Consider the following 12,070-nt stretch of genomic DNA (forward strand, 5'->3'; position numbering starts at 1 on the left):
CCACTGCAAATTGCGCCACTAATGCCTCCAGCCTTCCACTAAATTGTTTATATTTGACACTGTAAATGGACCAGGTATTTGTGAAATTTGGTTGATTTTATAATAATAATTGTGGTGTTGCTAAAAAACTCTTACCTTAACATGTGATTAGCCCAAATCACAAACGTGGACAGGAATCCTATCTTGAGCAGGTCAAAAGACTGCTTATGAAAGCACATTTGTTATTTAAAGAGTTATAGTTTGTTGTGCTTTAATTGATTAATAATTAACGATAAAAATACTTACCATTTCTCAAACATACTGGTGTAGTTTCGTTAATGAGCATGGTTTTTAAAATCATGAAAGTTTAAGGGTCCTCATGTACTAGGCTAGTCAGTTACTGAAGCAATACACAGGCTCCTTCAGAGCCAGTGTGGTTAGATATGCATTCTGTTTAGTTGCTTCAAACCGAGTTTAAGAAAGAACTATTTACTGTGTTATCTATTCTAACGCAAGTTCGTTAATGCACAGGCATAGAGACCCTGTACTAAGCTATGAGGTTGTAGTTTATGATCATTAGCAGACCCCCTGATTTACATTCAGAATCATTTCAAACTTTACACTGTTCAGTACTGCTACTAGTTTCATGTGTGTCGGTAAATGGTTTCATAAACTGTTGCACCTAGTTTATTAAGGTACATGTTGTTGAGAGGCGTATGTTACCGTTTACTATCACATTGGCCATTTGTTTGTTAGTAGCACATTTATCTGCAAGGTAAAGTTACTGTGTTGTTGTTGTGGTCTTCAGTCCTGAGACTGGTTTGATGCAGCTCTCCATGCTACTCTATCCTGTGCAAGCCACTTCATCTCCCAGTACCTACTGCAGCCTACATCCTTCTGAATCTGCTTAGTGTATTCACCTCTTGGTCTCCCTCTACGATTTTTACCCTCCACGCTGCCCTCCAGTACTAAATTGGTGATCCCTTGATGCCTCAGAACATGTCCTACCAACCGATCCCTTCTTCTAGTCAAGTTGTGCCACAAACTCCTCTTCTCCCCAATTCTATTCAATACAGATATAAGTTGTGTGTGTGTGTGTGTGTGTGTGTCTCAAGGAAGGTTAAGTTAGCCTTAGCACTGCCTTCCGCTTTATCATTTTGCTTGACACAAGAATGCCTAATAAGGCTGGCGATTGGTTTTAATATGTACTGTTAGAATTTGCTTTTGTGTTGGGAGAACGTCTGTTCAGAACCCACCGTCTACTGTTGTGTTTCGGAAACTAATCCCAGTTTGAGTGTTCTGTTTCCATTAGGTTATCTCACGGTCACAACTACATAAAAATTCCTCCTTTAGGTATAGCGTTAGCATAGATTACCGTTTAAGGCGACCGGCGGCACCGTTACAGCACCACACATGTGAGTTAGCACAGGTAAGAAGCAGTCGTAAGCCCAGGTTGGCACTCTGTTTTTATTTACGTTTCTAAAGCAAAATTACAAAGAAACACCGAGAACAGATGTTTCACCCTCCCTCCTCTACTCTTGTTTTCGGCTCACCTTGTTGAGCTCCGCCTCGGACGAGAAGCCCAGGCCATAGACGGTGTTGGCGCGCACGTCCGACCACTGCCCGAACTTCTGCGACGTCTTGGTGAACGTCATGTTGGGCGTGATGGTGCTGTTGATCACCGCCTGCAACAAAGCCAAACACTCAATAGTCCCATCCTCTTTCTGCATACCATGCGAGCGTGCCTCGGCCCATACGCAAGGCTGGGAGCACCGCCACATCTTTCTGCTGGTGTAAGATAACACCTGGTGTGCAAATATGGTCCAAGATAGACGGGTCCAAACTCCAGGGCCACATCCCCTAGATCCTACGTACTTTTTTTGTGCGCGATCATCTCAAAACTGAAGTGTACAGCGCTCGCGTTTATATGATTAGAAGGCTGGAATAGCAAATTGCACAGTCTCGTGGAAATCTGCGAACTGTCCAGGGGTGTTTGAAAGAATTCGTAACTCACTGCAGAGACGAGCACAGTACTGCATCCAGACGTGACGACGACACGTGAAACACACGTTTCAACAGACATGACAGGCTAATAAATTTTTACATATTTGAGCCCGGTTTGTAAGCGTATTGTCATATCGCTGGCTTAGTTGTGGAGTATCTTTGCGGGCAGCCGCGTCTGTAGAGAGTCGAGCGCGGGACACGGAACTGTTATGTTGTTTAGTGTGTAGCTCTGCATGTGAGAGGCATTGTTAGCATGAAAGTTGAAGTGTTCTAAAAGTGCTATTACAGTAAAGTGATGAAACAAGTAAATGATTCAGAGGAAAGTGCGTAAAGAATTAATTTAAAAATGAGCAGTGCTGCTGATAACGTATTTGTGTATCCTCCTGTTGCGTGTCGTACCGTACTGTATCAATCATCCGCGCCGTGTTCGGTCTCCCAGAATGAACCGATGTGAATCAGTACAAATTAGTTACCATAAAAGAGTGCAGTCAAGCAGCGAGCGTGAGGACGTGCGTTTATCAACAATCAGCCGCGCCGTGTCGGTTACGCGTACGCTCGTCTGAGTGATGTTGTTGACGGGTAATCATCTATTAACTGGGATAAACATTTATGAATCAGAATGTAAACAGTGCAACCTGCGATTTCCTTTAATCGTCTCAGAATATAGTTGTTCATACCAGACGTCGAACAGTGTTGTGTTTTAACGTTGAGTGGCTCCCCTAAAAAATGGTTCAAACGGCTCTGAGCACTATGGGACTCAACTGCTGAGGTCATTAGTCCCCTAGAACTTAGAACTAGTTAAACCTAACTAACCTAAGGACATCACAAACATCCATGCCCGAGGCAGGACTCGAACCTGCGACCGTAGCGGTCTTGCGGTTCCAGACTGCAGCGCCTTTAACCGCACGGCCACTTCGGCCGGCTGCTCCCCTAAACCCGCTTGCATAGTTCGATAGATAATTCCAGGCAAGCCAGCAGCAGTGTGGAGCAGAACAATACGACCGCCGCGGGATTATCAGGTACGTGGTGTGGACAGGGCGCACGGTCAAGAAACGGTCCGAAACGACAACCTGTTTAAAGGGTACCACCCCGGGCGTGTTACAGGTTAGATGGGGACTTCATAGAAAAGTTTACATTTCTACTAACTAGGACAGCATTTGATAGTGAAGTCAGTGGCTGCTCTTAACCACACATTTCTAATTATCTCGTGAGCAGCTCTTTCGTGAACCCGTATTTACTGGAACGTTTCGGCTTCTATTATCGTAAACTTTCACCCGTGTCAGTTTTGTCTACTAATCACACGTGTACGATGTACGCAAATTTTGCACTTGGGCGTCTCTGGCGCCCTATCAGTTGGCGCCCCAAGCAGCCGCTTGTGTCGCTTGGGCCTTAAACAAGCCCTCCTTACACTGTATTACAGTACCAATTTCTTCCCAAGTAAAAATTTCGTCGAAGGTTCAGTAATCTCCCACTGACACGAAAAGATCTCGCGATGCATGTCAAAAGGTAAGGGATAACTAAATTAAAGACATACACACGATCTATTCACAATGTGACCGCCGCCCTTCAGCGTGCAATATCCAGCCACAGACGGCAGATGGCGGCACCAGCGGTGGAGGATATACACTACTGGCCATTAAAAATGATCAGCTTTTTACAGTATTCACACAAGGTTGGCGCCGGTGGCGACACCTACAACATGCTGACATGAGGAAAGTTTCCAACCGATTTCTTATACACAAACAGCAGTTGACCGGCGTTGCCTGGTGAAACGTTGTTGTGATGCCTCGTTTAAGGAGGAGAAATACGTACCATCACGTTTCCGACTGATAAAGGTCGGATTGTAGCTTATCGCGATTGCGGTTTATCGTATCGCGACACTGCTGTACGCGTTGGTCGAGATCCAATGACTGTTAGCAGAATATGGAATCGGTGGGTTCAGGAGAGTAATACGGAACGCCGTGTTGGGTCCCAACGGCCTCGTATCACTAGCAGTCGAGATGACAGGCATCTTATCCGCATGGCTGTAACGGATCGTGCAGCCACGTCTCAATCCCTGAGTCAACAGATGGGGACGTTTGCAAGACAACAACCATCTGCACGAACAGTTCGACGACGTTTGCAGCAGCATGGAATATCACCTCGGAGACCACGGCTGCGGTTACCCTTGACGCTGCATCACAGACAGGAGCGCCTGCGATGGTGTACTCAACGACGGAATTGGGTGCACAAATGGCAAAACGTAATTTTTTTTCAGATGAATCCAGGTTCTGCTTACAGCATCATGATGGTCGCATCCGTGTTTGGCGACATCGCGGTGAACTCACATTGGAAGCGTGTATTCGTCATCGCCATACTGGCGTATCATCCGGCGTGATGGTATGGAGTGTCATTGGTTACACGTCTTGGTCACCTCTTGTTCGCATTGACGGCACTTTGAACAGTGGATGTTACATTTCAGATGTGTTACGACCGTGGCTCCACCCTTCATTCGATCCCTACGAAAGCCTACATTTCAGCAAGATAACGCATGATCGCATGTTGCAGGTCCTGTACATGCCTTTCTGGATACAGAAAATGTTCGAGTGCTACCCTGGCCAGAACATTCTCCAGATATCTCACCAACTGAAAACGTCTAGTCAATGGTGGCGGAGCAACTGGCTCGTCACAATACGCCAGTCACTACTCTTGAACTGTGGTATCGTGTTGAAGCTGCATGGGCAGCTGTACCTGTACACGCCATCTAAGCTCTTTTTGACTCATTGCCCAGGCGTATTAAGGCCGTTATTACGGCCAGAGGTGGTTGTTCTGGGTACTGATTTCTCAGAATCTATGCACCCAAACTGCGCGAAAATGTAATCACATGTCAGTTCTAGATTAATATATTAGTCCAATGAATATTTATCTAACGTTAAAAATGACATTATCACTGGCCTTCGGGCTACGGGTGGAAGCATTTCCAAAATGGCTAAGTTTGTATACTGTTCACGTGCCGCGGTGATTAACGTCTACAGCACACGAGGAAACGGCGCTAACCAAAAACGGCGCTGACGCAACTGTACTGCACCACGAGCCCTCGGTGACAGGGTGTGGACTACGGCTGCGGAAATGCGTACGCACGAACAGACGTGCCACTGTTGAGCAGCTGACAGACCAGTTGATCCAAGGGGCTACCAATACTGTTTTCCCAACAACCGTTCAGCGGTCGTTACTGCAATGGGCCTTCGCAGCAGGCGCCTGGTTCACGCACCCATGCTGACTGCTGTTCATCGGCGACGATGGTTGGAATTTACACGTCAGAGCAGCAACTGGACGTTCACAGAGTGGCGATAGGTGGACTTTTCGGATGAGTCACGTTTTATGCACCATCGGTCACGTGGCCGTTGGCGTGCACTAGCAAGAAACGTCGGAAAGCAGACACCTGAAACAATCGTCGGGAGATTATATATATATATATAGAGAGAGAGAGAGAGAGAAAGAGTGTGTGTGTGTGTGTGTGTGTGTGTGTGTGTGTGTGTGTTCTGGGGCTTATTGGGCGCTGAACGAGGCCATCAGCGCCCTGACTCACATTAAAGCGAACGAATGTGGACAGACCTAATAAAACTGAAACGCACACGCAAAGAAAGCAGGAAAAGGAGGAGGAAAAGAAGGAAAATGCGACATAAGAAAGTAGAACGTAAGGAATGGGAAAACGTAGCAACAAGAATGCCACAGTAAATTGTCATTGGCTGGCCACTTACAGAAAATATGGGCGAGCTTGTCACACAGTGAGCAAATTAAGATCCTCTCCCTAAAATCTTTGTAAAAACATTTGACATGGCACAGAACTTTAAAACTTTAACGACATTCGTCCGAGTGTTGCCTAAAAGAGATGGCAGGTCCGCTGGCAAGTCAGCCGCGGCCCCCTTGTCAGAAAATAAAACGCAATCCAATAAAACGTGGCGCACAGTGACCTGGACGCCACAAGCCCCACACATTGGAGGGTCCTCCCGCCGGAGCAGAAAGCCATGCGTCATAGGGCTGTGGCCTATTGGAAGCCGAGTGAGGAGAACCTCGTCCCGTCGACGGGGCTGAAAGGACGTACACCACACACGCGTTGTGGGCTTGACTGTACGGAGCTTATTGTCAGTCACTTCCAGCCACTCATCCTCCCACCGACGCATGGCTCGTGAGCTCAACAGCGAGGTAAGTGCGTGCAGGGGTATAGCACACTGAGATACTTGCGGATCGAGACACGCCTCCTTGGCTGCGAGATCTGCCCTTTCATTCCCAGCAATGCCGACGTGCCCCGGAACCCAGCAGAAAGCCACCACCTTCCCCAATCGCTGTAGGTGGAGGAGGGCATCCTGGATGGTCTGGACTATTTTATCTGCTGGATACAAACGTTGCAAAGAGTGAAGGGCAGTTAGTGAATCTGAACAGACAAGAAATTTAGGACAGGAATAATGTCTCATCTGCTCCGGTGCCCGCAAGATCGCAGACAATTCTGCATCAAAGACAGTAAAAGTCTGAGGCAGTCGGACCTTGAGGACACGATCCGTAAAAACAACAGAGCAACCAACGGAATCCCCTTGTTTCGACCCATCCGTAAAAACAGCTACATAGCAATCGTCGGGAGGGTCCAGGGAGGAGGGCATTCCCTGAGTGATCTTGTCATTCTGGAAGGCAACTACGCGTCTATCTTTGGGGACCGTGTCCACACCTACATGCAATTTGTTTTTCCGCGTAGTTTGAAGAGCACCAAGATGAGTTTACCATATTGCCCTGGCCATGAAACTCCCCAGATTTAAACCCATATGAGAATCTGTGGCACCACCTGGATCGGGCTGTTGGCGCTATAGATTCTCAGCCGAGAAACCTACGGCAGCTGGACATGGCACTGGAGTCGGCCTGGTCCAGCACCCCTGTCGGTGACTTCCAGAACCTGACTGACTATCGCAACTGTTAGCACTGCAGAAGGCGTTTATTCAGAGTTCCGCCAGATGGTCACATTCGTGTGACCGGACTTTACAGTATTTTTAACGGCAAGTACAAGAAATAGCATTATTGCCCCGTCAATGACTAGATCATTAGAGAAAGACCAGGAAATAAGCCATACCCTTTCGAAAAGAGTCATCACGCACTCGCCTTGAGCGAATCAGTGACTCCTCGGGAAACCCACGGATCCCGTCCTCTGTCACCACAAGCTGACGGAAAAAGACAACAGTGGAGATCCTAAGCCGTACCCAGTCTGCAGAACTCGCACTAACTCCATCACAATCAGGAATGGGAATAAATCGCGACTTCGCGTTTTGTGTCTTCATGGCTCGCTCTGAAGATTGGTGAACGATTTACAGCCCAAATATTAGCAGAAGACAAAGTTCAGTTACGGCTGAATTCCCGAAATTTTATGGATCGACAAGATTTATACCTTCAGCACAAGTATTAAGCACGTCCATCAACCATATTCGCATACCTACAATTTTTTTATTTTGTATCTGTGGAAGAGATAATTACCATGACAATGAGGTAGTCACCACAAACAATGAAGCTGTACAAAAAAAAAATTCTCTTGCAGATAACTGTTCGCTCCCTGCATTAATTTCTTCTTAACTGTGATAAATTTAGAAGAATTTAGCACAGGGAGCAAAAGGTTATCTACAACTCACACAGAAACCAGGCTGCAATTATAATAGTCAGACGACATGAAAGGGAAGTAGCAGCTGAGGAGGGAATGAAATAGGGTTCTAGCTTACCGTCCACACCATGTTATTCAATCTGGACACAGAGCAAGATACATCGGAAACCAAGGAAAAATTTGGAAAGGGAATTAAATTTCAGAGATCAGAAATAAAAATTTTTGTTGAATAATAATTCTATCAGAGATGATAAATAACTTGGAAGGAAAGTAGTACTTGATAGGAAAAAGAGTTTATAAGAGGAACATCAACAAAAATAAAACAAGCGTCATGGAATGTAGTCGAATTAAATCAAGGCCTGCCAGGAAGGAATTAAACTAGTAAATCAAACACTGAAACTATGGACGATTTCTGGTATTTATGCAGTAAAATAACCGACGACTCCCGAAGTAGAGGTATAAAGTGCAAGCTGACAATCACAAGAAAACCTTTTCTGGAAAAGTGAAATGTGTTAATACAGATTACAAATCTACGTGTTCGGAAGTTTTCCCTGAAGGTAGTTGTACGGAGTGAAACCTTGTACGAAAGTGGATTGCGGACGATGAACAGTTCAGACAAGAAGAGAATAGGTGGTTTTGAAATGTGCTGCTGCAAGAGAATGCTGAAGATTAAATGGTTAGAAAGAAAAGGAAGTAGGATGTAGGCATACTGAATAGAACTGGAGAAAAAAGAAATTTATGGCACAACCCAACTTAAGAAGGGATCGATTGAAAGGACAAATCCTGTACATAACCAAGGAGCACGTTGCTAACTTCATTAATGAAATGAAGAGTTCTCGTAGCTCACACGTTACTTCGCGACACGACTCATACCACTGCCCTCACCCACCGCTCTCTAAAGAAAAACAATACTCTCCTGTTGCAGATGTCGCCTCCATACGCACGTCTGCCCGCCGTTCCCAGGCTGCCAACCAAATAGAGGTTTCAACCCGATACGTTTCAGACAGGGCGCCAACACGCCCATGCTTTACAGAGAGCGTGTTTCGTAGCCGAGCAGGTACGCTACCTACATGTTTGGGACCAGATACCTGTAACAGTTTAGCTCCGTATCACGCCTTTACATTCTGTTGCACTAGATATCGGTTTTCTGAACGATGAATAAGTGTATTTTATATGAAAACAACATTAAGTCAGCGACACCTGCTTAACATTACTTGCCAATCGCCAATGTATTAAAGTAGTTTTGCCAATGTGGACCCCGTAGCTGTTATTGTCCTGCTGTCGAGATGGATTCTGCACAGGCTGACAAGATAAGAGAAGCACACGGAACAGGAGGAAACGAAACGAAATGAAACTTGACATGTTGAAAGGGTATGTGACATTACTTCAGTGATTATAAAATCGAGTCAATTTACAAAGTAGTTGGCCGTGTAAGCCCGCTTAACACTACAACGTCGCACCTCCTCTGGTCTGCATTCATTGACTACGACTGTTGTGAAGGGTGTCACAAATCCATTGCATGCTCTTCTGAGGCAGACTGTTGCAACTGGTTCTAGATATCCTCGATATTGGCAAAGGGACAGAATCGACGTCCGAGCTGGTCCCAAAAATTTTCTATCAGGGACAGATCTGGGGGACCTTGCTGGCCACTGGAGCACCTCAGTATCAAGAGACAGTTCACAGAGTCACGTGTGACCGAGCATGGCACCACGATACTGTCACATGAGACTGCAGGATGTACCGTTGTGCCATCAGCGTTCGCTCAATCACTACGAGTCACGACCTGAAGTCATATCCCCCCCCAACACACACACACACACACACACACACACACACACACACACACACACACACACACACACACCACGATGCCAGGTGTAACCCGCTCTGCCTCTCCAAAACATTGGCAGAATGCGACCCCTGTCAAGGCAGCTGCCATACACGCCAGCGATGGTCATCCACGGCAGTGCAGAACCGCCGTTCATCGCGAACACAACGCGACGCCACTGATCAACAGTCCATGCTTCCTGGTCACGGCACCACTCCAAATCAGCCGTTCGTGTTGTGATGTTAGCGCCAGCCTGCGAACTGGACGGTAATTCCTTAGTCTGGCTGCTCCTAGTCTCCGACCAATGGTGCGGGATGACGTCAGGTAAGTGTCAACTAGTTGTTCTCGGATAGCAGGCATGATGTGAAAGGGTTACGAAGTGCTTGGCGCACAACCCACACAGTGATCCTCCCTTGTGGTGGTCTGACGTCATACGTAGTAGACCGGAACCTTGATGACGAGTAAGCCTGCACCCACCTTCACGTTCCCCGCAGTCCAACATCGGGTGATTGTCAAATCCTGATATCCCACAAATCTGGAAACTGCACGATTCTACTAGCTGATCAAATGGAGACCCAGAACAGACCCCTCTAAAACTCTGTCAAGTGCTGATAACATTGTCTCCCTCCAGTACGTGCCTTCTGCGAGTACTCACAGTGGGAACCCAACATCAGTCCGCCTCCATAGCTGACTGGCAGCACAGCATAATGTCCTGAAAGTGGCCCGTGTTCGATTGTCGGCCGGATCGGATATTTTCTCCGCTCGGGGACATGGTGGTGTTGTGTTGTGTTCACCATCATTTCATCCTCATCGTAACGCAGGTTACCAAAGTAGCGTCAACTAAAAAGATTTGCACCAGGCGACCGCTCTACCAGACGGGAAGCCGTAGCCACACGCACATTTCATTTCATCCTACCTCCGACGCTGTTCACGCCTCTTAAATATCCTACCCACGCCCGGAAACAACATTTAACACGAACTACACTAATGCAGTCTATGGCCGGTCTACCCGTCAGAGAGAATTGCGTAGCACTATACTAACACCTCTTCTTCTTTCTTCCCTCACTTGTTATAGAGGGATGCTGACTCAGTTTTTCAGGCTAGCAAATGGGAAGTTGCGGTACAGAAAATGGCCCAGAGTTCACCAGTGTGTGTGTGTGTGTGTGTGTGTGTGTGTGTGTGTGCAGTGACTGATAGTGAGATATGATTGAGCAGTATGACATTACATTATTTAGCAAGTTATTTGTAATATATATATAATATTGTGTACCAGGAGTAAATATAATGATTGTGTCCAACTAGAAGTCTGTAAATGTATGTGTATACGAATTAGCTTATTTTAAATTGGTCTAAACTTGTAAATACTTTGACATGTCCCACTCCGATTATTGACATATCTGCCGATGGTGTGTACGTGTAGGGAGTTAAACTGACATCCAACCATGTCTTCTGCGTGCTTCACGTTCTTTTTCTCCAGGCAGTATATATTCACCGACGATGGAAGATTTGGCCAGCACCCCTATCAATACCCAGGAAAGCTGTTGCAGTATTGTAGTAGAGAGTTCGATACTATTTACTGAGGTTACTATAGATTCCGAATGCCAAACAGCATGGGTAAAGTTAAGCATCAAAGGTGGGCAAAAATGACAATCGGATGCTATTACAGGCCGCTTGCATCAGGAGCTGTAGTGACAGAGCGCGTCAGAGATGGTTTCCAAAATTTCGTGAGGAAGATTCCTGATCACACGGCTGTAACTGGGGGAGACAAACTGTCAGGTATAGAACTGGAAAGTCATCCGATCAAAACTGGTGCCATAGTCAGGACTTCGTGTACCATTATTCTGAATATCTTGACCAAAAATTACTACGAAAAGATTGTTCGAGATGCGACTCGTGATCGTGTCTCAGACATCCTAACAACAAACAGACCAGAACGTTGCGAATCAGTTAACGTACAGGAAGGCATCGGTGATCATAATGACGCGATTGCATCAATGACAACGAGTGATATAAACTGTTAAGAAACGCAAGAAAATAATTTTGCTTAGCAAGAGTGCCAGGATATAAACTGTTCAGCATCTAAGCAGTCAACATCAAATATTTAGTTCTGAGAACAAATAGAAAAAATTCAAAAGCATCGTTCAATATGCCTTACATAATTATGTTCCGTGCAAGGTTTTAAGGGATGGGAAAAACGCACCCTGTTTAATAGACATCTTATAAAACTGCCATGCAAACAAAGGGAGCTTAATCACATATTTCTCTTGACGTCAAGTCCTAGTTGACAAACCAAAACTGAACGAAGGGAAAAGGAGCGTAATGATAGAAGCTTTCAATAATTTTGAAAGTATAATTCTGCCAACCGATATGACTAAAAACCATAACAAGTTTTAATATTATGTAAAATCAGTAAGAGGATCGAAATCATCTAATCGGTCACTCAGTGACCATGCTGGCACCGAAACTGAAGATGACAAACAGAAGGCCGAAATACTGAATTTGGTCTTCAGAAATTGTTTCACCGCAGAATATCATAATATGGTCTCTCCATTAAGTCATAATACGAACGCCGAAATTGAAGATACTGAGATACGCGATCGCGGAATAGAAAAGCAGCACAATCGCTTAGTAGTGAAAAGGCA

The 12,070-nt window shown here is 45.8% G+C and overlaps 1 protein-coding gene across 1 annotated transcript in view; it reads right to left on the minus strand.

The window, feature by feature from the left end:
• LOC124799191 (homer protein homolog 2) overlaps nucleotides 1-12,070 on the minus strand; it is a 222,853-nt gene that overhangs the window by 99,307 nt on the left and 111,476 nt on the right. The window contains exon 3 of the mRNA XM_047262726.1: nucleotides 1,533-1,664. Coding sequence (XP_047118682.1) covers nucleotides 1,533-1,664 — 132 coding nt within the window. The remainder of the gene's footprint in view (nucleotides 1-1,532; nucleotides 1,665-12,070) is intronic.

The sequence above is a fragment of the Schistocerca piceifrons genome, chromosome 5 (genome assembly GCF_021461385.2).
Source record: "Schistocerca piceifrons isolate TAMUIC-IGC-003096 chromosome 5, iqSchPice1.1, whole genome shotgun sequence".
Taxonomy (NCBI): Eukaryota; Metazoa; Arthropoda; class Insecta; order Orthoptera; family Acrididae; genus Schistocerca; species Schistocerca piceifrons.